The sequence below is a fragment of the Anomalospiza imberbis genome, chromosome 27 (assembly GCF_031753505.1).
Source record: "Anomalospiza imberbis isolate Cuckoo-Finch-1a 21T00152 chromosome 27, ASM3175350v1, whole genome shotgun sequence".
In the NCBI taxonomy this organism is placed as follows: domain Eukaryota; kingdom Metazoa; phylum Chordata; class Aves; order Passeriformes; family Viduidae; genus Anomalospiza; species Anomalospiza imberbis.
Window position 1 is genome coordinate 5,957,255 of NC_089707.1, and position 25,946 is coordinate 5,983,200.

Below are 25,946 nucleotides of genomic sequence, written 5' to 3' on the forward strand. Positions count from 1 at the left end.
CCCCCAGTGAGTGATCCCTAAATGTGAGCAGGATCCTCCCAGCATCCCTGATGTGCTGGGCTGGAGGCTTTGCAGGGGTGCCAGACCCTGGGATTTCTCCTGGGGACAGACTCCCTGAGGGGGCTGTGGATGTGACAGGGAGACCCAGCACTTCCCAGGCCCTGGGAAGAGCTGCAGCAGCATTCCTGCATGGCAGAACCTGAGCTGTCCCTGCCCAGGATGGGACACCAGCCCCCATGGGTTTGGCTGGGCACGGCCATGGCTTCACAATCACCAAGACGCTGCCCCGAGGAGGAGGAGGAGGAGGATGATCCTGCTCACTGTGGTCAGACACGTCCTTGGCTGTAGGGGATATTTTGCCGTGTCCCAACCTGCCTGAGTTCTGTTTTGCAGGAATTTCTCCTGGGTGGGGCTTGCACCACTGCTGGACCCATCCCCTCTGCTGCGCTGCCCTGCCCTGCCAGGAGGAATCCTGGAGACAGGAGGGATCTCAGGGGGACAAACCTTCCCCAGTTCTGCCTTTGCCCAGGCAGCCCCTCGGGAGCACGCATCATGCCGGATTTGCACTTCCTCCTCTACACTAAGGATTATCCCTGCTTGGCTCGGGAGTTGCATAAGGTCTTGGCTTGCCAGCAAGCTCCAGGTTGTCAGCAGGAGTGGCGCAGCAGCCCCAGCCCCAGCCCTGCTCCATCCCACACCGAACACAGCAGTTCATTCCTAACGCCTTTATTGCAAGGGGACTCGTTACTGTGAGGGGGCTCCGGCTGCTCCTGCCCGCAGCGGCCGTGGTCCCAGAGCTTCTGTCCAGCAGGTGCACGCCATGGGTCGGGGCTGCCCCACCAGCAGCTGGATTGGAGGCAGCCCGTCATGGGGCTGGAGGAGGCTCCATGGGCAGCAGGGTCGGGACGGGCAGGGGGACAGTGGAGCGGAGCTACAGGTAGGCAGGCAGGTCCTTCTCGATCACCTGCGGGGAAGAGGGGAGCATTGTACCCCGAGAACATCCCTGGCCTTCCCCTCCTCCTCCACAGCAGCACTTACATAGGGATCTTCCATTGGGCTGTACCTCTTCACCACTTGACCTTCCCGGTTAATGAGGAACTGCAGGAAGGAAGCAACCCCTGGTGAGTGAGTCCAGGGCTCCCAGGGGTGTGGCAGCTTTAGCCCCCACAGACTCACTTCTCCCCTCAGCTGTGCTCTGGGCAGGGCAGGGGTTACCAAAGGTCTCTAGACATAGGAACCCCTTTGGATGCTCCTGCCCTGACACCTGGAGTACCAGCACAGAGCAGAGGCCTGTGTGAGGCTCCCTCCTACATCAGGGACCCCCCCTCAGATCCCCAGAGGGATGTGCAGCCCAGAGGAGGCAACCAAAACTACTACAAGTGTCCTACCTTGGTGAAGTTCCATTTTATTGCACTAGGAGAGAACAAAACAGGAGTGAGTTTTGGGCAGAAAAGCCCTTCCTCGTGCCCAGCCGGGCCCTGAGCCAAGCCCTCCCTGCTGGCTGCAGGGCTGTGGGTGCCCCGGGCTCTCCCTCCCACACTCACTTGCCCAGAGTGCCTCTCCCTTTGGGCTGCTCCTTCATCCACTTCCAGAGGGGGTGAGCATCATCCCCGTTGACATCGATCTTGCTGTACATGTCGAACTTCACCCCGTAGTTCTCAGCAAATGCCTTAATCTGAGCGTTGTCCCCGGGCTCCTGAGGGGCCGCACCAGGACCGTGAGGGTCCCCGGGCCATCCCAACACTCCCAGGGAACCCGAGCCCCTACCCCCCGTACCTGCTTCCCAAATTGGTTGCAAGGAAAGCCCAGGATGCGTAAACCCCTCTCAGCGTATCGGGCGTGCAAATCGACAAGCTGAGTGTAGTTTACCGCGGTTTTCCCTCACTTGGAGGCCACGTTGGTGATGATACAGACGTCGCCCCTGCAGAGGGGGTGGATGAGCTGCCCTTCCCCGCAGGGCACGGGCAGAGGTCCCTCACCCGCCCAGCAGAAGCGTGAGGGTTACGCAAGAGCCGCTGTGGCTCAGCCTCGCCCGGCGCCGCGTTCCGCCGCGCCGGACCCCGGCCCCTCCGTCCGTCCTACCGATACTTTTCCAGGGACACGTCGTTGCCATCGATGTCGAGGGCGTGAAAGTCGTAGATGGCCCTGGCCGAGCGCCAGTCATCCGCCTGGGCACACTGCGGGGCGGGCGCGTCATTGCAGAGCGCCGCGCCGGCCCCGCCACCTCCGCGGCCCTGTGCGACCCTGTGGAGCCGCCCCTGCCAGGCCAGGCCCGAGCCCCCGCCACCCGCCCTGGGCACCCCGCGGGAGAGACCCGGGGCCGGCCCCAGGCCCAGCCCCCGCTGCGAGAAGCGGTGCCGGAGCGGCCCGAGCCGCGGGCCCCGGGCCGCCCGCACTCACCATGCTCCGCGCCGCGCTCGGCCCCGGCCCCGCTCCCGGCCCCGCTCCCGGTGCCGCCGCCCGCGCGCACCGCAGCGCGCCCCGCACCGTGCTGGCCCAGCCCATCGCGCACGAACCCCGCCCCCTTCGGGCCTATCAGCCAATCGGCGCGCAGAGAGGCGGCCTCGGCGAGATGATGGATAGAAAGCCGACCAATAGGAGGGCAGAGTGGGCGGGGTGGCCGCAGGGGTGTTTATCGGGCGGGACCGCGAGGGCGGGGAGCAAGGACAGACCAAAGGGCGGGGTGTGGAGACAGGTGCCGCGGCCCCCGGGCGGCGATTCCCTCCCGGCCGGCCGTGGGTTCCGAACAGAGCCCAGCCGGCCAGAGACCCACCCCGACAGCAGCCGAGAGAAGCCTGTTCCCTCCGGAGCCAGCGGCGGGGGGCAGCTCGCGGCAGACCACATCTCCCAGGAGGCGCCGCGGCCGAGGCCCCCGGGTGCGCGCGGGGCAGGCGGCGGCGCGGGCAGCCCGCGGAGGCCTCAGCGGCAAAGATGGACGACGAGGAGGAGACGTACCGGCTGTGGAAGATCCGCAAGACCATCATGCAGGTCCGGGGGAACGGAGGCACCGGGAGGGCCGAGCCTGGTCTATGGGGAGTTCCGGCGGCGCTTCGGGGCCGCAGGGGGGAGGTGGGGGACGTGGAGGCCGGTCCGCCTGCCGGTTCCTGAGGCCGGTGCTGCTCCCGCAGCTCTGCCACGACCGCGGGTACCTGGTGACCCAGGACGAGCTGGATCAGACGCTGGAGGAGTTCAAGGCGCAGTTCGGGGACAAGCCCAGCGAGGGCCGCCCCCGTCGCACCGACCTGACCGTGCTGGTGGCTCACAACGATGATCCCACCGACCAGATGTTCGTGTTCTTCCCCGGTGAGCAGCGCCGGCCCGGGCGGGGTTCGTAGCGTGGGGAGGCTCTCGGTGACCCAGGGTCCGCCTGTGCCCCCAGGGGAGATTCGGAGCACTGGGGACTTTCGGCTGCCCCGGGTCTGGCTGAGCCCTCGAGGGGGAGCTCGGAGTGCGGGGGACTCTCGGTGACCCCGGCTCTGGTTCTGTCCTCAGAGGAGCCCAAGGTGGGGATCAAGACGATCAAGATGTACTGCCAGCGCATGCAGGAGGAGAACATCACCCGGGCACTGATCGTGGTACAGCAGGGAATGACCCCCTCAGCCAAGCAGGTCTGTGCGGACAGGGCCGTGTCCCACTCAGGAGCTGTGAAGGTTTTCCTTGTCTGTTTCTTAGCGTTGTTGTGGGTAAACAAAAGCCCCGAACTGATCTCCAGAGAAAAGCTTTTGTTAGAGCCTGTTTTGTTAGGCTCTTTTTTAGCACCCAGATGTGTTTAACCAGAGCAGCTGGTCCTGGTGGCAGTGGCACAGCTGAGGGCCCACGAGCAGTCAGGAGGTGGGGGAGGGAAAAAGAGATGTTTCCCTGTTCCAGGAGATCCATGTGCTCGTTCCTAGTCTGCCTGTGTCTGTGTGAGCTCAGGTGTTTACCCAGGAGCAGCTCTGGGCACTGCCAGGGCTGCCCCAGCCACCTCTGAAAAGGGCCTTTTCCTTCCAGTCCCTGGTTGACATGGCTCCCAAATACATCCTGGAGCAGTTCCTGCAGCAGGAGCTTCTCATCAACATCACGGAGCATGAGGTGAGCAGTGGTAGGATGGTCCCTCCCTCATGCTGGCTGCATTCCTGCTGCTCCCAGAGTCCTTCTCCTGGTCTCTGGCTGGGCTGAGGGACACAGTTGTCCTTTTCCCCTCCCAAACACGTTGTCTCCAGTTGCTGCCTCATCTCAGCCTCTCTCGTGTTTGCAGCTGGTGCCAGAGCACGTGGTCATGACAAAGGAGGAAGTAACGGAGCTGCTGGCCCGATAGTATCCTTTGAGTGTTCCTCAAGGAAGAGTATCCCTTCATCCTGCTCGGGTGCAATGAAATTTGGGCTGAAAACCCCTCCTCCTGCCGTGGTTCATTTCTGTTTCATGAGCTGCCAACAGCCCATGGCGTGCCTAGAGCTTCTCCTTGACTCCCAGCACAGCAAACTGAGGGAGAACCAGCTCCCCAGGATCCAGGCTGGGGACCCCGTGGCCCGGTACTTCGGGATAAAGCGTGGCCAGGTGAGAGGAGCAGGCTGAGGCAGCAGCTTCCCGTGGCAGGGCAGGGAGGGGATGATCTTTGAGGGCATTTTGGAGCTCTTGGAGCAGAAAAAGTGTCTCCTCCTCCTCTTCCTGAGCTCTGTGTCTGCCTTGCAGGTAGTGAAGATCATCAGGCCCAGTGAGACGGCGGGCAGGTACATCACCTACAGACTGGTGCAGTGACACAGTGGGTAAGGATGAGGGGACCCTCTGCTTTGGGGGGGCTCTGGGCAGTGCCAGGGAATGTTCCAAGGTCAGTGTGAAGCAGCTGCTTCCAGGGAAACGTCTCAGAGTTTTAAATGGCTTATGGAGGGAGCTGCTGGGGAGAGCAGGGTAAGGCTCCCCTGTCACCTGTGCCTCTGCTCAGGCTGTGCCCATTGGGATTTGGGGTGTTCAGAGGGACCAGGAGCAGGTCAGGGGCAGGAGGTGATTCCCATCTCTCCTTCTCTTCCAGGTGTGAAGAGCTGGGTGGCTCCCACCAGCAGTTCACGGGCACTCAGAGATTCCTGCACTTCAGAGATGGCCAAGGAAATCCTCTTCCCACGTTGCCTCTCTGCAGCCCTGTCACTGGGCCTCATTCCATGTCTTCCAGCTTGGACTTTGTGGTGACCCCTCTGTCCCATCCAGGACTCAGCCATGGAGACCTGGAGCGATGGGAGAAAATGAGTGGGAAAGGCTTTTGCTTCCTTGTTTCATGGGCTCTTGTTTGAAATAAAGATTTTTACCCTCAGTGCTGTAGTGTTGCTCAGCCTCTCCTTGTGGCAAAGCCTCGAGACTCTGCAAGTTCCCGTAATTTTCATTATGTGTGGAATCTCTTCCTGCCAGGACTCTGCATTGTGGCTGAGCCCTGCAGAGCCTTTTCAAGCTGCCCTGGGGCATTTGGAAGCTGCAGTTCAGACTTACCTCATTCCTTCCCTGATCTCCTGCCCTGTCCCCTGGTTTGGGACCCTGGTGTTCAGACACTGTGATGGAGAGTTGCTCATCACCCCCAGCTACACTCATTTGAATCCAGGACTTTGTGGGGCTTTAAACTTCACTTGTTGTGCCAGAAGCACTTGGATTTGGCCTCTTGTGGTAGGGGGAGCCTGGAAGACCCTGATCCCCAGGACAAACACGGGTCAGAACACACTGGTTTTATTGGTTTTTTGGGAAGCATATCAATGTGAACACAGCAAGGCAGCATTGTGCAGCAGCACAGGCCTGTCAGGACAAACATGGAATCAACACAACCAGGAGGGAGCTGCTGCTGTGGGAAGCTCAAGCGCAGCTTTAGCCCCTTTTCTCACCCACCCTCACACACACACACGCGGGTACTGCCATAGCAGCAGCATTCCCACATCCTCCTGCTGCCCTGGAAAAATCCAACTATCCTGTGGAAGAGCGGCAGGGCACAACAAATCCTGTGTCTCTCCAGCTCTTCCCTGGCTCAGTTCCAAACCTGTGAGTTAACCTGGGTTTATGTACCTTTGCTGAGATGGGAGGGCTCAAACCTCCTGTCCATTGCCTGGTTCTGCAGTACCAAGGTGTCTGAGACCCCCCCCCACCACCTGCTCTGTCTCCCACAAGCAGGAGAATGAAGGAAAAGGCTCTCAAGCTCATTCCAAGCTAAAACTCAACTTGTTTCTCTGTGCCTCAGTGCAGGAAAAGTCTCATACCTTTATAAAAAAAAAACTAAAACCACTTTGGCTTTAGTCCCTTTGCCAGCAGAGGTAGTGGAGTCATGTTGAAGGGTTGATTCATATCTTTACAGAAAAGGAAGCAAGAGCAGAGGGTGTTAGTCCTGGACTTGCAGCATAGTTTTTTGGAGATGAAATGACTGTACAAGCAAACCACAGCCTGTGGCTGCTCCTTGCATGTCTCCTGCCGAGGGAAATGCCCACCAATCCAAATGCCTGTCAATCCAAGCAGGAATGAAGATGCATCAGCTGGGCCACAGTGCTGAGGTTTTGGGGCAGGAAATCCATCCTGAACCTAGTTCAGTCAGGTGCCATTGAGGGGCATCCCCTGAGATCCTGGCAGATGGCACAGCCCCAAAGCCAAGCCTGGCTCAGGGTGAGATGGTGCAGGGGCTTCACCCAACCCAAGCGCTGCTCCAGCTGTGTCCCTGTCCCAGTGAGCTGCCTTCAGTTCCGTCTGTTCCTGTGGTGTCATTCTCCTGCCCATCTTGAGTGATTGTTCCCATGTCACTCCTGGAAGTCTTGGCTCCCTTCCAGCCTCAGCCATCAGGGATGACCAGGTCCTTTGACTCATCCAACCTCAATCTTGCAGCACAGGTGTGGGATTCAGGGATTCAGGGATTCGGGAGCACAACAAAAATAAAACACCTGTCACAGGCAAAGCCCTGGGTTCCTTCCCAATCCTGAGCAAGTGGAGGGTTTGCCCAAACTCAGCTCCCTCCCAGGCAAGGTCTTCATGGCCCCAGCTGAGCCAAGGGTCCAGCAGGTTGTGACCCTGCTCCCTGTCCAGGCACTGAGGGTGTCAGGGGTTTTGTGTGAAAGCTCCAGCCAGGAATCAGCCAGGACTCACCTGCAGCTGACACACCAAACCCCCCAGGGCTGCCACGAGTCCCTCCCACCCCTCCACATTCCAGTTTCCAGCATCTGGGCAGCCTAGGGGATTTGCCCCTTTGTACATCCCAGTGTCTGTGGTGGCTTAGATGAGCTGGGGCTGCAGCTCGTGGCTGCTGTGGCCCCGAGAGGTGCCGGGGCTGGTTTGTGGCGTCCCTGGGGATGGTGGGGGCTGCGGCTCTCAGGGTGTTCCTCCACATCGCTTTGCTCATCCCCAAGGCTGCAGCAGCGGGGAGCAGAGCCCTCTGCATCTGACTGGCCCACGCTGTAGGGCCCCTCGCTCCCCTCGTCACAGAAATTAACCTCCTCTGTGCTGGTCTCGCTCCCCTGCTTGGTCAGGTGTGTCCGTGGCTCCCCACCGTCCTCCAGCTCCGAGTCGGAGTCCACGGAGCGGTCGCCGGACTCTGTGGGACAGAGGAGTTCTGTGCCACCCTCCAGCCCAGCACCGTGGCATCAGCAGGAGCTTCATGCAGCAAACCTGGGGTCCTGGGGTCCCTGGGGCAGGGGATGGGTCTGTGTGCCCTCCGTGCCTCCCAAGGGACCTGTGCCCACCGGGAACCCCCAGTACCTCTCACTGACCTGCAAGTGAGTCAGCGCTGAAAGCCAAATTCCCCTTCTCCGAAGGCAGCTCCAGGTAGGGGCTGGTGCCAAGAGGAGCCACAGGCTGGGAGCCTGCATGGGCCTGGGTGGGAACAGGGACAGTGGTGAGGGCATGGAGGAGAGTTCTCACTCCCCAGGAGCTGACCCCAGTGAAGGTTCATGGAACATCCCCTGAGGGTCCCCCCTCCATGGGGATTCCTACCTGCTCAGTATCACTGGCCACCTCCTCTGCGGCGCCTGAGCTGCGTCTGCTGGGCTCGGCTGGTGCCATGGCCTTGTGCTCAAAGATGGTGGGGTAGAAGATGATGAGTGCCTCAATGATCCGAGCTTGGTGGGGATAATCCACCAGCGAGGACAAGGAAATCGTGGCGTCTGTGGGCCTGGGGCGCATCAGCGTCGGCCCAAAGACGATGCCCAGGTTGCCTGAGGTCATCTTGTTGTCCTGTTCCACTTCCATGATCCTGGGTGGGAGGGGGAGGAACAGCTTGTGAGAGCAAGGAGGGAGAGGTGTGGATGGGCAGGGCTGGGGGAGATGCCAGGCTGGAGCACTTGCACCTCAAGACGGGGAGAGAAGCAGCTGCAACCACGGACCTTCCTCCTGACTCCAGTGAGGAGGCTGCATGCACCTCCCCACCCCAGGGGATAAAGGGAAGGTGCCCAGCAGCCAGACAGGCTCTGGCCATGCTCCCCTCACCTCCTCAGGTGTTGCAGGAGGTACTGGAGCGTGGCCATGTTCTCGCAGGGGAGCTCCTTCAGCAGCTCCCTCAGCTTCAGCACCAGGCTCAGCACTGCCTGGTCGGTGTCAGCTCCTCTGTCCACCAGCTCAGGGCTGCCCTTCCCACTGCGGCCCTTGGCCTCGCCGCCCTGCAGGCTCTCCTTGGCCAGCCCCATCAGCTCGTTGTACAGCCGGAAGGGCATGAGGGGCTCTGGCAGCTGCAGGGGGAAGAGAAGAGATGACCCCGGTGCTGGGAGCAGCTCCCACCTGCATAAGATCTGGACCTGTGCCGAGTTGCTGAGCTGGCAACACCTGGGGCATTACTACAGCGAGGAAACATCCCTGGAAGTGCTCAAGGCCTGCTTGAAGAGAGCTCAGAGCACTTTTAACATCCATTTCAGAGTTCCATGACTCTGTGACCCTGCAGTGCTGCAAACCTCTGCCCAGAGGTGATATTTATTTATCCATGTCCTGGAGCATGTCAATCGATCCTCACTAGCCCTGGCCAAGGACCACTTGTGAAGTTCAAGCCAAAAGCAGTGTTTGATCCACCTGTGGGTGCTCCCTGCTGGGTTGAGGTGCAGGGATTCCCTTTTTTTCCTGGAAAATCCCTGGCTGGAGGTTCCCCAGCGGACAAGGAGCGGCTGGGAAGAGGACAGGGATGGGTTGTTCTGGGTGAGGGAGGCAGGATGTGAAGGGCACAGGATGTGTAGGGCACAGCCTGCAGCAGAGGTGGAGCTGTGGCAAGGGAAACTCTGCTTTGAAGTTTGTGTGAAGCAGAAGGAGCTGGTGTTGACTGCTGGGTGTTCCACGTGGCCGGGGATGTTTTCAGAGCGGCCTTAACGGATGTTTTGGGGACAGGCTGCATCACAGCAGAGTGGGCTCCCTCCATCCACCCCTTTATAGAAGGACTTTAACACATTTCTCTGCAACAAGGGCTCAGACTGGGGCTCAGCACTGATTTCCCCCCTCTTTCCACTCCGCTTCTCTTTGGAGAAACCATGGAAGCCACTCAGAGTCCTTGACTTCTGATGTGCAGGAGCCCAAGGACATGATTTTCCCTGTGAGATAACACAGAGCTGCCCTTCTGGTGGGGGGGGTTACAGAAAAAAGCAGCACAAAGAGTTAACCCACGGCTGCCTGCAAGGGAGAAGCAGCTTCCGCTGTGCTCCTGCCTTGCGGTCGTGGCTGTTGGAGGATGTGGGTGACGCTGTTTGCAACGACAGTTTGGGTACAGGGTGGGGGGTGCTGGGGCTGAGCCCACACTGGGGTGATCCCAGGGGCAGAGACCCTGCTGGGCCCACCTCAAGGTGACCTCAGAGGCAGACACCCTGCTAAACCCACCCCAGTGTGATCCAAGGGGCAGAGACCCCACTAAGCCCACTCATGGGTGACCCCAGGGGCAGGAACCCTGCTGAGCCTACCTCAAGGTGAGCTCGGGGCCAAAGACCCCACTAAGCCCACTCTAGGATGACTCCAGGGTCAGAGCCCACCCCATGGGGACATGACTCAGCTCCTGCAGGGTGACCTTTGCTGGTCCCTTCCCTTTTTGGGTAGCCAGTTCCCCAATTGGGAGGGGTGGAGCGTTGCTTGTTCAGTGCTTGGGCACATCGCTGTTTGGTGGCTGTGACCACAGTGACGCCGTGTGGGATGAGCGGGGGGGGGTCATTGTGGCCCCATCTCTAAGGCCAACCCACTCCCCCTGGGAAGGGCCCTTCTCTCTCCCAACTCACCTAGGCACTGAGCCCAGTTTGTGCAGAATTCCTCCTGCCAGGTTGGTTCTCTGGCCCACTCCCCTCCCTCCTCTGCCATGAGGCCTCAGCACCTCACCTGTCTCAGGTAGAGCTTAAGGACATTGCTGATGTCATGAGGGGAGGCCTGGGACAGCTCCACAAGCTCCTTCCCATTCTCAAAGGCCTGGCAAAGCTTCTCCACGCGGGTCTTGACACCGTTAACTCGGTAAATGCCCTGTGAAAGAGAGAAAAATGGAGCTGAAGTGAGGGGAGAGGTTACTCTTCATGTTTGCATGGGACAGTGAGCTGGGTGCTCCCACCCTCTCCTTTTGGAGTGGGAAATCCCTTTGGGAAGTCATTTTGGGACATCTCCTTCCAGCTCAGTCATTCCTGCTTCATAGGAAAGCAGAAGGCAGGAGAGGTGATTTTCCAAAGGCATAGTTTGGAAACTGGGCCAAGCTCATCCCTGGCTCCCTGCCCTGTGGAAATCTGAAATCAAGCCTGATGGTTTTCCAGAGGATCCTTCCAAGGGCCTGTGGCTCAGCCAGCTTGAGGAGGAGGAGAGGGGAGTGTCACTCACCTTTGTTTTCAGGGCCCGTTTCTCAATCTCTGAAATGCATTTCTTGACAATGAAGGGGATCCCATCTGGGCTGGCCTGAGACGCCTTCGTGAAGTCTTGCCCAAAAAGCTGCAGCTTCCCTTGGAGCCTCTTGTGCCCACACTGGATGGCCAAGGTCTCCAGGCACTTCTTGTGGCAGGCCAGGTAGCACTGGAAGAGAGAGGGGAGCATGTGGAGGTGGGGGGCAGCCACAGAGACACCAGGTACTGCTCACAGCTTGGTGAGAGACAGGAAAAATGTCTTGGAGATGCTGCAGCACCAAAGGAAAGCACCGTTTTCCACCTGGAACCCTCTCCACAGAAGAAATGTTCTCCTGACCATGGCCAGAGCTGGGTTCCAACCCCAGCTGTCCCAACTCACCTCCTCGCACTCAGCTCCCTGGAAGTACACGTAGCTGTTGCACTCCCGACATTTGGAAGGGGCACGGAGCTTCCTCAGCCGATGGGTCTGGGCAGCTTTGGACAAGCCAACATTCCGGAAGGGCCCTGTGGGAGCTGTCAGCTCCGGGGTCATCCCGTTGATGCCTACAGAGAAGGAAATGTGAGGTAAGGCACAGCTTGAGCAGGACTGTCACTGTCACCAGTCTGAGTAGGGTTCAAACCTCAGGAAAGGCAGGGCTGCTGGGGACACCATCAGGAATCTCCAGCAATTGCTGGGTTGCCTGCAGAACTACTGAATTTGGGAAAAGCAGCCCGCCGGAAAGCTATGCCGTGGTGGGGGTGTGGCAGCAGCACTGTCACCTCCCACACTGTCACCTACTCTGCTCAAAGGGAGTGGTGGTCCCGTCCTTCTCCTCCAGCTCCTCACTGGAGGACGCGGTGCCGTTGGATGACAGCCGCTGGAGCTTGTGGCTGAATTCACCTGTCCAAGGAAAACCCACAGACCAGTGAATCACCTGCAAAGCTGCTTCTCTTCTGAGAGCTCATCCCATCCCACCCTATCCCACTGGAGACTGGATCAGCGCAGTCATTTACAGCAGTGTTCTCACAGGGCAGGTAAAACAGGGGATGGTCCTGTCTAATTGGGAAGCTTTGGTTTTAGATTGGTTGTGCTGGAGGGGCTCCTGGGCTGCTTCCATATGTACCTGCATTGGAATCCAGGCTGCTGTCAGCATCAGCGACAGAGGTTGGCCAGGATTTATGCACCTGGTGTCCCCTCCCACCTGCAGAAAGAACACACAGTCTGTTGGATTGCTGTCTGTGTTTGGAGGGAATGGCTGGAGAACAGCCTGGATGCTGGGAGAAACTGGGATGACTGGGGGGAAGCTGCTGATGGGGTTTGGCACTTCCAGTGACACCCAGCAAGGAAAGGGGAGATGGGAAGATGGGCAGTGGTTTCTTAGGGAGCAAAATGCCACAGATCTGATCTAGTGTCCTTCAGGAGGAGGCTCCCAGCTTGTCCTGCTGCTGCCAGCAAAGCCCCTCATGACCCTGGGGGTCCCATTCTGCTCCTGCCTGGGGGGACATGGGAGAGGGGATGCAGAGCTCTGGGGCTCCAGACTCACCTCTTCGCTCGGCCGCTCCGGCCCCACTTGGCGACTCCTTGGCTCCGGCTGCTCCCCTCCGAGCCAGCCCCAGCCCCCTCTGCACCCATGGAGACTCACCGGCATTGAAGCTGCCCTTCTGTGGCTGAGTAAAGGGAGACCTGGAGGGGAAAAGGGAATGTGGATGGGAAGGAAGGACACTTGGAAACTTTATCCTTGGCTGCCATCCACCAGTCTAGGGAATCACAGAATCTTAAATACTAAACAGCCTGTCTCATCAAGGCTGAATTGAAGGATAAGAGAATAATTCCCAGCTGGTCCAGCCCCAGCGTTCCCAGCAGAAGCTGCCTTCAGGAATACTGAAAGCATCCTGCCTCCTGCAGGAGAGCGTGGGTGGCAGGAAAAAACGAAGGGACCACGGCTGAACTGGAGCATTACCCAGGAATAAACCCTCTCCTCTCTTACCAGGCATTGTGGACACGTAGGGCTCGAAGTCGTACTGGACGTCGGGCTCGTCGCGCGCTGCAACTGCCGGACGTGGGACGCGTACTGCTGGCCCGGGTCGTACAGCTTGCTGCTCTCGCACAGTGTCTGGGAAGTTCACAGGCAGTGGCGCCGTCTGCATGTGCATGAGCTGGTAGAAGGAAATGGTGGCCTAAAATTGACGTGGAGAGGGACAGATGTGAGCTTGGTGGGCTGGCACGTGAGGAGCTCCAGGTTAGGTGGAAATCAGGAGCAAAAAGCAGCACTTTCTGAGCATGAGGGAGAGGGAGCTCTGCATCCACCCAAACGCCCTCTGGAATAGGGGCAGCTCTGCTGGAAGGCAGCTCTGAGCTCTCCAGAGCAGGGCACAGCCACCTCCTGCCCTGGGGACACCCCAGCCCAGCCCCACTTACCGACTTGATGACCTGGTCAGTCTGTTTGATCACTTCATGGATCTGCCGCAGCGAGTTCACCTTGGTGTCCTCCAGCTCCTGCTTCTGCGTGTTTGCATCGGCCACACAGGTGCGATACGTGGCCATGGCCTCTTCTGCCTGGGAGTTGGGAGAGCAAGAGATGGGAAAAGCTCAGAGGTGGAGGAGAATAAGAACAGGCCCTTGGACCTTGTCCATCCAGACATTCCTGAGGATCAGTTCACCCACATGGCTCAGGGGACAGCAGGAGCAAGGAGGCCCCTCCAGAGCTGTCACCCTCCTACCTTGTTCTTTGGCTTCCTCTTCCAGCCGCCTCTTCTTGTCCAGGGTTTTTGTGGTGATGCTGCTGGTCATGCTTTGCTGCTCCTCCTCTGCTTTCACCGCCATATACCTTGGCCTTGTCATGCTCCTCGCTGCGCTGCATGTATGTCTGCTTGGCCTTGCCGCAGGTTGCCCTCTGCCTCTTGCTGCCAGGGAGAGCTAGGGTGAGGATGGAGCCCAGCAAGGGGGTCACCAGCTTCTGCCGGGGTCCCCCAGCACAGCAGAGGCACCCAAGACTGCTGGAGAGGGGCAGGGTGCCCAGCGGCCTCAGAGGAGGTTGCCCCTCAGAGTCACGAGTTGCTCCAGGCTGGGATTGGGAACACAAATCCAGTCACTCACCAGTTTCCTCTGCGCCCGGTACCACTGCTCCTTGATCTCCTTCCTGCGTTTCTCATGTTCCAGGCGTCTCACCACCAGTGGCTGTGTGCGGAGGGAGGGAGGAACAGCCCCGTGATGACCTGAGCTGAGCACTCCTGCTCTGCCCTTGCCAAGACTTTGCATGGAGAAGTACCCTGTGGTGGTCACTGTCACTCCCAGGACAGGTCACAGGCACTGGTTTGTGCCAGGGACAAAAATCTACAGCCTAGGAAGTACTGGATGCAGGTTCCCTCTGGATTGAGCTAAGGAAGAGCTACCTCTGCAACACCAGGACCTCCAGCCCCAGGAAGGACCTTCTGTCCCCTCACCGGAAGGAAGGTTTGTTGCTGAGGGTGTTGGCTGCCTGGAGAACTGAGGTCCCGTGCTCCATGTCCTGTTCCAGGGCCAGCAGATAGATGGACAGGAAAGGCATGCTGGTCTGGGAAGAAAAACACATCTCCCTGAGCCCCAGCAACAGCGTGAGCCCAAGGAGATGTGTCCTTTGGGGAGGAAGAGCCAGAGGCAAGGTAAGGCTGGTGACTGCTGGTAAAAGCCCCATCCTGAATTTCTCCAGGCAGGGCTCCAAAGAGCTGCCCCCATGTCCTCCTGAGCTGGGGCACATGGAATAAGCTATCCAGGGCTGCTGGCTCCCAATCCTGCCTGGCACTGGGGGCTACAGGGACTTGGGAACTTACCTCCTGACTGATGGTTTGCTTGCAGCTGTTTGCCATCTTCTGGAGCCCTTTGGCAAACTCCATCTCTGGAAGGAAAAGGATGAAAGTGAAAAGACATACGAGACACTGGGATTTCCCTGGTGGAACCCGATCTCCTTTTGAAAAATCAATCAGGAACTTGAGGAGTGAGGTTCCCACTGTCCTGGCAGCATCAGCCTCCTCCAGGAGGGGCCTCAACCTGTCCTGTGGCTCAGACCTGCTCCAGAAGAGACCCACCTGCCATCCCCCCACTCACCCAGCGTGGTCCTTTTCTCCAGGTATCCGATCAGGTCCTTCATGTACTTGGAGATGGTTTTGGCGTACTGGAGGGCAGCATCCACGCCCCCCTCACAGCGCTGCAGCATCACATCCACTTCTTCAGCCGGAGGACGGGCTGTGGAGGGATGGACACTCCCTGAGCTCACTCCGTGAGCTTCCAGTGCAAACACCCCCAGCTTCCAGTGCCAGCCCTGGTGCCACCAGTTCTGCTGCCTTTCCCCAGTTGAAGGAGTCATGTGTGACTCAGGATGGCAGTGCTGATGGGGAAGGTGCTGGTTCCTGCAGAGACCCCAAACCCTGCACCCAAACTCATCCTGCTTACCTGTGTCATAGCTGTCCATGCCTGAGGGCACTCCATCTCCTCTAGGCCCAGGAATCCCCCCATAGAGGCTCTCCATAGTCTTTGGGAATTGGGAAAGAAGAGGGACTGGTCAGCCAAGAGGATGGGGAGTAGCTGGAGGGGCTGGCCAGATGGATGGAAGTCGGAGCTACTGGAGCCTTTTTGTCACTGCTGGAAGTCAGCTGTGCTCAGGCTGTGCCCGGGAGCTAATGGAACTGTCACTGGAGCAACACCCTGCTCTGGGCTCACACCAGAGATGAGGGGAGCAGCCAGATCCCTGTGTGATCCTGAGCCCCACATGGTAGGAGCATCCAGGTATCCGGGCATCACTCACCTGGTTCTGGTCACTGGGTGGAACAGAGAGGATGGTGCTGCTGTCCACCTCCCCCATGAGGAACTCGGACACCCTGCGGGGAGAGGAGCATGGCTGGATTCAGCACAGTGACACAGGCTGTCTCCAGGGGATGGCTGCTCAAACACCCTTACGTGCTGCTGAAGGACACGGCGATGGTCTCCACAGCCTTCTCGAACTCCCGCTTGTCTGCCTCATTATTGGATTCATAGTGGAAACCTGGAGATGAGGAAATATTGAAGCCCTGTTGCCACAAGCACCCGTCTCTGCCTCAGCAGAAAGACCTGCCAGTTCATGCTGGTATCAGAGAGGGCTTTGGGGCTGGGGAAGGGGCTGGGGTGAATCAAGGGAGCAGTGGGAAGGACCATTCCTATGGACAATGGATTTTTCCAGCACAGTAGTTCCCCCTTCCTTCTTCCCAGGACTGACGTCCCTGACAGCATCTCTTGGCTTGTATTTCTGTTTATTCCCGTTATTTAGGGCTGCTGGAAAAGTGCTGCTGGACTTGTTCCACTGCCTGCCCTGCCTCATGGCTCCTCCAGACCCCTCTCCAAGCAGGATTAACTCCTCCAGGAGGGCTCTTGCCCGCAGTCAAATGAGGAACCACCCCCAGCAGGAGGAACCAGGGCCAACAGTGCTTGGCAGGCTCCCATACCATGGGACACCAGTAACCAGGGCTCCTGGGCAGACCCTGGGTCAGCTCTTTGGGGCGGGGAGGGGTCTGCTCCAAGCCCATTCCCTCCCATCCCTATGTGGAACCAGCCTCACGGCAGCCCTCTGGCCATCCTGTCCCCTGCAGTTGCGGTTGGGTGTCCAGGAAGCCACGGGTGACTCAGAAGGTTGTGCTGTGCCTGTGGTAGGTGCAGCTGCCCTGTCCCCATGGGTGACAGCAGCGGGAAGTGGTGCCCAGCTGGGATCTGACCTCCCAGACCCTGCTCCATAAACATGAGAGGCTGCCAGGAGAAGGATCTGATTATTTCAGTGTTTTTCCTGCGGCTATGCCTGGAAACCCCCAGGCAGGATCTCTCATTTCTGACACTACATCATCCTTAAAGCTGAACCACACCAAGAGGCAGATGATGCTTTTTGCCCTCTGCACCAGTCCATGGGGCAGCTCCACTCCTGGTAGCCCCTTCATGGGCTCCCCAATTCCCTCCCATCCCACTGTGGGGCAGGAGGGGAGTGGGACAGAGCTCCCAGCACAGCTGTCTCACCCTTGACTTTGGAGATGAGGGTCCCAGCGGCTGTCAGAGTCTCCAGGGTGTTGAGCAGCGGGTACTTATTGATGACCTGGCGCAGGATACGAAGGGTTTCACCCAGGCACTCATGGGCCAGCGGCCGCTGCGGCTCCTTAGGGTCTGCAAGAGAGGGAGGCTGAGATGCTGCATCCTTGTCCCATGTCCCTGCCCTGTGTCCCTGCCCCCTGTTTCTGCTCTGCATCCCTGTCCTGTGTCCCTCCCCTGTTTACCTCCCAGCCACCCCCTGCCAGCCACGCCCAAGACAGGGACCTGCCATGTCCCAGACTATGCAGCAAATCCCCCTGGCCTCAGGGCTTCCCAGGACTGACACGGCCACATCCTGCTTGTCCAGCACCTCCCCACAGCTGTGGCCGTGTGTCTCCTGCCCAGCCCGGTATTGGCTGGGGGGCAGTCTGACCTTTGAAGCATTTTTTCCTCCATAATAACTTTTCCCCTTGAAAGTAGTTTGGGAATTTCCTCCATTTCCCTCCCTCCCTCCTGCCGGATGGATGCTCCTAGCCAGGAGGGATTGGCCTGGTCCAGCCAGGCTTGCTGCATCCCACAGGTTCCCCCCCAGGACCCTCCTCTCTGTGGGCTCCAGTTGCCAGCCCAGGGGTCTGGCCAGGACCCCCCAGTGCAGGTCTTGGGCTGGGGACTGACAGCCTGATTAGGAAGTGAGGAACCTCCCTCAGGGAAGTGCTGGAATGGGTGATCAGTACCCACTGCCCAGCCAGGCAAAGACCCCTCTCCATCCTAGCCCCCAGCTCAGGGTTGGAAAGGAGCTACTGCAAAACCAGGTCTGACAATGTGGTGTCACAGGCCCCAGGACCACGGGATTGATGCATTCCCTGTGTCCCCTCGGGCAAGGAGAGCTGCTCCTGAGCCTGCAGACCACCCAGCCCCTCCTGCTGGCCGCCTTGATGGGCTGGGGGGCCGTGCCTGGCACCCCAAGGGGGCCGGGGGGCCCTGGCGGGCGGCTGGCACCACTGCGCTGTAAACAGGAAAACGGGCGGATGAAAATAGCTCGCGGCAGGAAGCCACGTTATCCTGGCTCTGAGCTACACTCACCCACCACTCACCCACCACCTCTGACTGCGGCTGCATGGATCCCTGGCAGTCCTGGTACCTTTTGGCCCAGACAGAGAACCCCCACCCACGAGTGGGTCTGTCCCAGGGTGCTGTGATGCAGGGGTTTGCCACAGGGTGGGCACTCACCATCGCGCAGCACCATATCCCGCAGCTTCTCCAGGGCATCGGCGAAGCGGGCGACGTCTGCCAGCAGCTGGGAGATGTCCTCGGGGTCGATGAAGGGACCCTCCCCGCCCTCCATAGGGCTGTAGGACATGGGTATCTTGTGGCCCTTGGGCACAGCACGAGGGGCCGTGGGCAGGGAGAAGCCGGCAGCACTGGCATGGCGGCTCAGGCTGGTGGGGCGCTTCAGGGTGCCCACGGCACTGGGGCTGCTGCTGAGCTTGGCACTGGCTGGGGGCAGCTCCCCCACGCTGGAGCCCAGTGCCTCCAGGCAATCCTTGCGGGAGAGGTCCTGGGGAACAAGGGTGAGTGTGAGGACAGAGCCAGCATGGCGGGGACCCCAGAGAGGGAAGCACCCCAGGATGCCCCACGCCATCCTGGAGAACAAGCTGTTGCCTTGGGGGAACTGGTGTCAGACCCTGCAGCTGTGTCGTACCTCAGTTTCCCCAGGCAGGGATACCCTTCAGGACTGTCATGGGAGAGTGGGCAGGGTCTGGGCACTCGCCTGGCTGCCCTCATCAGACCCTGCCAGCTCTTCGGGGTCTGTGTTTGCATGAGGTGCACACAGTGATGGTGTGGGTGACACTGATTGTCCACCCCAGCACCCACCGTGATGGGGCTGCCTATCCCAATAGGTTGGGGACCTCCAAAGAGCAAAATGGCAGGAGGATCCGCCCGCATACCTCTTCCTCTTTTTCAGCTGTACCCATGCTGGGGAAGGAGGCAGAGACAGGGACACCTCCCAGGCTATTGTTTGGGCTTTGCAGGTATTTTACAGATGGGGGAAGCCCCAAATTTCTAGGGGTAAAATTGCACTGAGGGAGGGGCTGGTACCGGCACTATTCAGAGCTGTCATGGCTTGAGAGCCACACATCCAGTGAGAGTCCTTGGGCATGGGGAGGGGACCCTGCAGCTCCTCAGCAGCTTCCACCAGTGACCTCCGGCACCCGGTTTGACACGAACGTGCGGGATCTGAGCATCCCTGGCCGGGCGCTGCCGGAAGCGGTTTTGGCACCGGCGGGGCAGACACGGAGCGCCGAGAGGACGAGGCTTCCGCGGGCGAGGGCGAACGGGGGACCCCATCCCCACGGGGGGCCAGGCCACCATGGGGCTGCAAGGAGCCAGAAAGACCTCCGCCTCAAAACGCCTGGGGCCATCCCAGCTCTATCCCGTCCCTCCCTCCGGCGCCCCGGGGTGCCCCCGGCCGTACCGTCAGCCTCACGGCGGGCGTGCGGGGCAGCGAATCCAGGGAGCGCTGGGGCGGGTGGGCTCTGCCCGCCGCCGCCGAGGGGCTGTAGCTTTTCTTGCCCGCAGCCCGACCGAGCATCCCGCTGGCTGCCACCCACAGGCCCCTCTCCCGGGGAGTCGGGACGGGGATGGGGACGGGTGTCCCCTGCTAAGGAGCCGCGGGTGGGCTCCGGGTCGCCGTCGGCCGCATCGTGCCTGCCCGGTCTCGCCTCACGCACCGGGACTGGGGCGCAGGCGCAGGGCGGGCGGTGCGGGGTGCGCCGGGGAGCCCCGGCGGGTAGCGTTTCCTCCTGGCCCCTCCGGCACCGGGGGGTTCCACACGTCAATAAATAAATATCTGGCAGAGCCGAGGCACCGGGACTGACCGAGCCTGCGGTCGCCCCGCTCCCATCCCGGTCCCCAGGGAGATCTGTGAATCTGTCTGCCCTTCCCAAACCCTCGGCGACAGCCCCCCCATTTCCTCCCTGTCCCTTCCTTCCCTCCCGCCTCCCTCGGCGGCTGCTCCGTCCCCTTCATCAGGGGCAAAATTCCACCCCCCCAGCCCCGCGAGTAGGGTTCTTTCTCGTTTTCCTCCTCTTCACAGACCTCCTGGACGTATCCAGCGCCCCATTGCCAAGCTGTGGCTCTACTCAGCAGTTTTGTGGGTGCTGTTGCCCCTAGAGCCCCCACCGTGCCAGGGATACGGGGGAGGCACTCACCGGCAGGGTCTGTGGGACGGGGCTTCCCGCCCGGCTCTTCTTGGAGATGGAGGGGGTTTTTATCAGCTCCCGCTTCTTCCGGGAGAACATTGTTCCCGGGGGGCCGAGCCGCTGCCCTCAGCCCCTCGCTCGGCCCGGCCGCCGTGCCGGTTCCTCACGGCGCCGGTCACATTCGCGGGGCGCAGTGTCAGGAGGGCGCGTGTGACGCCGCCTCGTTTCCTCATCGGCTTCGCAGCCCGACCTGAAACAGGAAAAGCCGAACGCGCACCCAGGCGCGAGGCCGGGGCCAGGGGCACCCTGGCTGCCCTGCGGGGTCACAGGGGACAGCGGGACCCCGGCACTTCTGGGGTTTTGAGAGGGTTTCAGTGCTGCAGTTCCGGACTTACAGAGTGTGTGTGTGTGTGTGTGTGTGTGTGTGCGCGGGGGGGTGGTGAGCCCCACTCTGTGGAACCGGTGCGGAACTCCCACCCTCTGGGGAGTTCACCCTGCTTGGGGGCATTCATCCGTCCAGGGACGACAAGCTCCATCCCTCTGAAGGCCCTAGGTGTGGAGTTGAGTGGCATGGGGTTCTCTGGGCTCCCACTTCTGGGATGCTCCCGGCTCTGCCCTTCCGTGGGCTCGGAGTCAGTGCGGGGACTGGCCCTCTGGGGTCACAGCCCTGCCCCCTGTCCTCACCGGCCTCTGTGCACTCACAGTCCCACCCGTGACTCTCCCACCCACGGGGCATCACGACCTCACAACGGGAGTATTCGGCGGGCGTCGGATAAACCCGTGCAGAGAGCCGGATCGGGCCCTCTGGGTGCTACGTGGGGACCCCCGGCTGCTGCCCACGGGCTGCTCGGGACGGCTGCCAGCCCCTGCAGGCGGTAGGGGGGTGATGGTGTCCTCTCCTCGCCCCCCTTTGTCCCGGGACCTCCCCGCAAGGCCGTACCGGGCCGCAAGGCCGTACTGGGCTATCTTGCGTAGGACTTATGCCGGCCCCGCGGAGACACGACGGAGGACGGGCCAAGGGGAGCCGGACGCGGTCGGGGATGGGTGGAGGTCCGTGAGGTTCGGGGACGATAGAAAGCGTACGCGTGGCCTGCGTGTGTGCGTGACCGTGGGCGCGCGCAGGCAGGTGCGTGTGAATGTCTGAGTGCGTGAGTGAGTGAATGTGTGAGTGCGTGGGCACGGTAGCGCCCGTGGGTCGGGGGTGCGCGTATGTTGTGTGTGGGTGTGTGGTGTGTGTGGGTGTGTGGTGTGTGTGGGTGTGTGGTGTGTGTGGGTGTGTGTGGTGTGTTGTGTGTGGTGCGTGTTTGCGCACACAACGCGTGCCCGTGGGCCAGGGTGCCCACACCCGTGTACAGGGAGGCACACGCGTGTGCCCGTCTGTCTTTGTGTGCGTGTGTCCGGGACGGTTCCGGCCCCGGGCTCCCCCGACTGCCGGTGCCTCTCGGCGCTCCCCGAGTCGCAATGCCGGGGTTCGGGACCCTCCTCTCGATCCGGCCGCTCCTGCCCTTATTTGGACATTTCGTCCCGTCCAATCAACGCGGAGGGGGCCGGACCCGCCCCCGCCCCCGCCCCGCCAGAGTCCGCTCCGGTACCGGCCCCATTTCCCGCTCCCCGCTCCGGTACCGGCTCTGTTCCCCGCCATGAGCAGCTCCCAGTTCAACAAGGGCCCGTCCTACGGCCTCTCCGCCGAAGTCAAGAACCGGGTGAGCCACGGCGGGGGCCGGGCGGTGCCGGGACCACCGGACGGGGGTGAAGCGGGGGCTGGGGGATACCGGGTCCACCGGGCGCTGTGGCTGCCGGTGCTCCTGGAGGCCCGGGAGAGCCGAGCTTCCCGGTGCTGCTGGGGCGTCCCGGTTGCATCCCGGGTTCTGGAGAGGCGGGGATTTTCCCGGTATGTCCCAGGACTGCAGAGCCGTTCGAGAGTGGAGAAGTTGGGGGATTCCGGGAAGATGGAAATCCGGGGCTTCCCGGGAGGATGCGGGACGGAAGACCCAGTGTACCGAGGTCTCTGAGGGCTGGGGATACCGAAGCTGGGCTTCCAGTCTCGAGGTGCCCTGAACCTGCCTAGAGGGTCCCAGGGACGTGTCTTGGGGGACCGCGGTTGGGTGTCTCCCGTGCGGTGGCCGCTGTGGCTCCGCTGCCCCTGGCAAAACGCGGGGAACCCTTCCCGTAACACCCGAGGCTGAGGGCGGTCGCCTCGGTCCTCCATGGCTCCGGACTAGCTCCACAAAGCTTCTTCACTTTCTGCTTCCCCGCAGCTCCACATCGCTCTACGGGATGCTCCGACTTGGCAGCGTCCCCGCGGCCGTCTCTGGGGATGCAACTTTCGGCCCCGGTGATTCTCCCGCCAGAGTGCCGCGGGGCCGGAAGGGGAAGGAGGGATAGGAGCCTCCGGCTGAGCTGTTTGCACCCCTAGGCGGGATCCGGGTGCCACGGGGTGCAGGCAGCTGCCGGCACCATCCTGCCCCCTCGACAGTGCACGGGGGTCCTGCCGGGCCGGGGAGGGGACACAGCAGCCCCGAGTGGTCGGTGGCTGTGCCTGGCCCCAGGCGAGCAGAGATTGACCTGTAGTCACCCCGGGGCAGGTGGCCGGTGGTTTGAGTGTGTTCTGCCCGGGGACATCTGGACGGGGCCAGGGCAGGCAGGAGAAGGGACAAGTGGTGATGGGCACGTGGCTGCCATGGCCATGGTGGCGGGATGCGGTGGCCATGGCTGGGCACTCCTTACCTGGCCTCGCAGGGGATTTGCATTTCGTAACGGGGAGTGGATGGGCCCTGGCCTGCCCCAGCTGAGCAGGTGACATGCGCTGGGGCCTTGGTGCTTCATGTTGATTCAGCAAGACATGAGCCAGTCCAACTGCCCCGGTATGTCTGATGGAGGTGACATCACCAACTGGGAACCAGTTGAACCAGTGACACGCTCCCAGTTTGTGGAAGCCCTTGCACACTGGGCTGTGGTGGGATCTCTCTGGGGCTGGTCCACTGTGCACTCCCCATGCCCTGGGAAATCCTCAGGCTGGCCATGGGGAGGGAAGAGGAACTGGCTTCAGCTGCTCACGCTCCAGAAAATCAGCTGGTGGGACTGTAGAATCCCCCAGCCAGGACACACATGGTGTCATGAGGGTGATCCGTATCTCTGCGTCGCTTGAACTTCCATTTGGTACTGGAGTGTCTCCCTACCACCTACTGGGGCTGGACTGTGCCCATCCCAGTGTCTCCCTGTGTCCAGGATCCCTAGGGACTCATGGCCTCGGCACATAACAGGACCAGGAAGGGACAGGATGGGCAAGAGGTTGGTGGATGCCCTGGGGCCACCCCCAGGTGCCAGCTGAGCATCAGAGGTGCTTGGCTGGGGCAGGACAGCACTCCCCTTCCCTCCCTAGGCCAGGAGAACTTTCCCTTTCCTTGTGGGCTGGGGGGCCGAGACGACAGAGATGCTGCTGGCCCTGGCAGCTGGTCTCCATTTGGGAGGAGGCATCCACATTCCTGGCATAGCCGCGGTGACGGAGGAATCTGTGGTGGAGGCTGGGCCTTGACAGAAGGGAAAGGGAGAGCATCTGTGCCAGGACCCCTGGGGCTCAGAGCTGAACTCCCACGGGCTCCAGCGGACAGGGAGAGACAAATCCTGGGTATCACTTGCCCCTAATCCCATGGGCAGTTCCTTCTCATGCTTTTGGAATACTTCAGAAGATGCTGTGTCTGCTGGCAGCATCATCCTCATGCTCCTGTCGCTGTTCCCATACCAGGGAGGGGGAACTGTCCCCATGAGGGGTTTGAGGTGCACGCTGGGGCCCTGCCTAAGCTGTCCCCCAACTGTCCCCCAGCTTGCCCAGAAGTACGATCCACAGAAGGAGGCCGAGCTGCGGACGTGGATCAATAGCGTGACGGGAAAACAGATTGGACCTGACTTCCAGAAGGGGCTGAAGGATGGGGTGATCCTCTGCGAGTGAGTCCTGGGGCGGTCATGAGCATGGCCCCCAGCCCCTGCTCCAGCTGGGAGGAGATGGGGGATACCAAGCCTCCAGGGGACCCTCACCAGCCCTTGTGGTGAGAAGGGTGGGCTGGATCTGTGCCAGTGGGACCTGCCAGAGTCACCCCCAAGGCTTCTTTGTCTGGGGAGAGCCCTGAGGACAAACAGGGACCCTGGGGGGAAATTTGCCTCACATAGAGGAGGCCTGGGCTGGACCTTCCCGAAAGGAGCCTATGCCCTGCAGCCCCTTGAGGTTTTTCCTGCCACAGCCTCATGTCTCCCTTCCTCCCTCCAGGCTCATGAACAGGTTGCAGCCCAACTCAGTGAGGAAGATCAACCACTCGGCTCAGAACTGGCACCAGGTAGGTGCAGCTCTGCTGCCACCTGCCTGCTGTTTCTCTGCCGTCACCCACCAGGGCTCACCCCTCTACCTTTCCACAGCTTGAGAACCTCTCCAACTTCATCAAGGCCATGGCCAGCTATGGTATGAACCCCGTGGACCTCTTTGAAGCTAATGACCTTTTTGAGAGCGGGAACCTGACACAGGTGCAGGTGTCGCTGCTGGCACTGGCGGGAATGGTGAGCACAGAGGATGAGCAGTTTGGGAGGAGTTGCAGCCCCATGGGGACCCCGAATTTGGGGTGGTGCCTGTGGGACCCCACAGCTTCCCCTGCCCAGGGTGTGGGTGGGGGGTTTGGGACCTCTGTCCTTCCTCACAGCCACTCCTGGCAGGCCAAGACAAAGGGGCTGCAGAGCGGGGTGGACATCGGCGTTAAGTACTCAGAGAAGCAGCAGAGGAATTTCGACGAGGCCAAGATGAAGGCTGGGCAGTGTGTGATCGGGCTGCAGGTGGGCTGCTGCACAGGGTCCCATGGGTGGGAGGGCTGGGCAAAGGGTGCCCAGTTCTGTCAAGTTTTCAGCACTGTCACAGCTCCAAGTGTTGCTGGAGGGACCTAAGGCGTGAGGTGCCTCAAGTGTCCTTGGGATCTGGGACCATCTTGGCTCTGTGTCCAGCACTCAATGGCTGGGAGCCTGAGATAGGTTACGGAGCACTGGCTGTGCTCCTCAGGCTGGGGGGATAGGAACGGGGGAGAAGGGGCACATGTGGGGCAGCACACATTCCTCACCAGACCCCTTTGTCAGATGGGCACAAACAAGTGTGCCAGCCAGTCCGGCATGACGGCCTATGGTACCCGGAGGCACCTCTACGATCCCAAAAATCAGATCCTGCCACCCATGGACCACTCCACCATCAGCCTCCAGATGGGCACTAATAAGTGTGCCAGTCAGGTGAGCCCCCATGCCGGGCTGGGGAGGGATGGGAGGGCCACAGCTGAGCCTGCTCCATCCTGTCCTTCCTTCCAGGTGGGCATGACAGCTCCTGGCACCAGGAGACACATCTATGATGCCAAGATGGGGACAGAAAAGTGTGACAACTCCTCCATGTCGCTGCAGATGGGCTCCAACCAGGGCGCCAACCAGAGTGGGCAGGTCTTTGGCCTCGGCCGCCAAATCTACGACCCCAAGTACTGCCCACAGGGCAGCCAGGGCGAGGTGGCCAACGCTGCAGATGACCAGAGCAGGGACCTGCCCGGGTACCACTACTACTGTGAGGAGGAGGAGAGCTACTGAGCGGGATGGCTCAGCCCCACCTGCACCATCTCATGTACAGCCTCACTGCCAGCCACATTCCAGCCTCCGCTTTCATCATTCCCTCTTTTAAAACTTTTTTTTGACTTTGGAAATTAATCTATTTTTCTGAGCTAGGAAATAAAGACCCTGTTTCTAGAGAGGAGCCCAGCTGATTCCCCCAGAGCTCCAAGACCCTGGGCCAGCAGGAAGGTGGCAGATGTTCCAGCATCTGGGAGGGGACAGTGTCACCTCTCATGCATCCAGCACCCACCACATACCCCTGTGATGACCCTGGATCCCTGAGCAAGGAGCAGGAGTGGCTACCCATGCTGCCCCTGGTGCTGCTGCTCGTCTCTGTGCTGGCAGGACCCT

General features: G+C 60.7%; 4 protein-coding genes across 4 annotated transcripts; 2 read left to right on the plus strand and 2 right to left on the minus strand.

Annotated features, from left to right (window-relative positions):
- Positions 1 to 710: 710 nt before the first annotated feature.
- On the minus strand, positions 711 to 2,505 carry GPX4 (glutathione peroxidase 4). The gene is made up of 7 exons (XM_068173741.1): positions 2,401 to 2,505; positions 2,083 to 2,342; positions 1,777 to 1,921; positions 1,545 to 1,696; positions 1,389 to 1,413; positions 1,039 to 1,098; positions 711 to 964 (listed from the first exon to the last, which is right to left on the minus strand). Exons 1-7 carry the CDS (start codon positions 2,503 to 2,505, stop codon positions 932 to 934), a joined length of 780 nt encoding a protein of 259 aa, XP_068029842.1. The 3' UTR covers positions 711 to 931.
- A 324-nt stretch (positions 2,506 to 2,829) lies between these two features.
- POLR2E (RNA polymerase II, I and III subunit E) lies at positions 2,830 to 5,284 on the plus strand. Its single transcript, XM_068174250.1, has 8 exons — positions 2,830 to 2,988; positions 3,129 to 3,303; positions 3,493 to 3,608; positions 3,991 to 4,071; positions 4,238 to 4,296; positions 4,458 to 4,536; positions 4,672 to 4,745; positions 5,009 to 5,284. Exons 1-7 carry the CDS (start codon positions 2,932 to 2,934, stop codon positions 4,735 to 4,737), a joined length of 633 nt encoding a protein of 210 aa, XP_068030351.1. The 5' UTR covers positions 2,830 to 2,931; the 3' UTR covers positions 4,738 to 4,745; positions 5,009 to 5,284.
- A 388-nt stretch (positions 5,285 to 5,672) lies between these two features.
- On the minus strand, positions 5,673 to 20,329 carry ARHGAP45 (Rho GTPase activating protein 45). Its single transcript, XM_068174251.1, is given in 29 exon segments — positions 5,673 to 7,525; positions 7,701 to 7,803; positions 7,924 to 8,182; positions 8,416 to 8,654; positions 10,267 to 10,404; positions 10,750 to 10,938; positions 11,149 to 11,312; positions 11,548 to 11,649; positions 11,873 to 11,950; positions 12,293 to 12,432; positions 12,737 to 12,749; positions 12,752 to 12,790; positions 12,793 to 12,865; positions 12,867 to 12,926; positions 13,168 to 13,305; positions 13,462 to 13,575; positions 13,577 to 13,627; positions 13,629 to 13,652; positions 13,846 to 13,926; positions 14,193 to 14,215; positions 14,218 to 14,302; positions 14,559 to 14,623; positions 14,833 to 14,970; positions 15,178 to 15,256; positions 15,530 to 15,602; positions 15,682 to 15,766; positions 16,762 to 16,905; positions 18,001 to 18,328; positions 19,983 to 20,329. Coding segments are annotated over 29 exon segments (3,477 nt in total). The 5' UTR covers positions 20,073 to 20,329; the 3' UTR covers positions 5,673 to 7,163.
- Positions 20,330 to 21,526: 1,197 nt separating this feature from the next.
- On the plus strand, positions 21,527 to 25,770 carry CNN2 (calponin 2). The gene is made up of 7 exons (XM_068174249.1): positions 21,527 to 21,676; positions 23,797 to 23,918; positions 24,238 to 24,304; positions 24,384 to 24,521; positions 24,675 to 24,791; positions 25,086 to 25,232; positions 25,308 to 25,770. The coding sequence occupies exons 1-7, from the start codon at positions 21,614 to 21,616 to the stop codon at positions 25,572 to 25,574; spliced, it is 921 nt and encodes a 306-aa protein (XP_068030350.1). The 5' UTR covers positions 21,527 to 21,613; the 3' UTR covers positions 25,575 to 25,770.
- Positions 25,771 to 25,946: the final 176 nt, after the last annotated feature.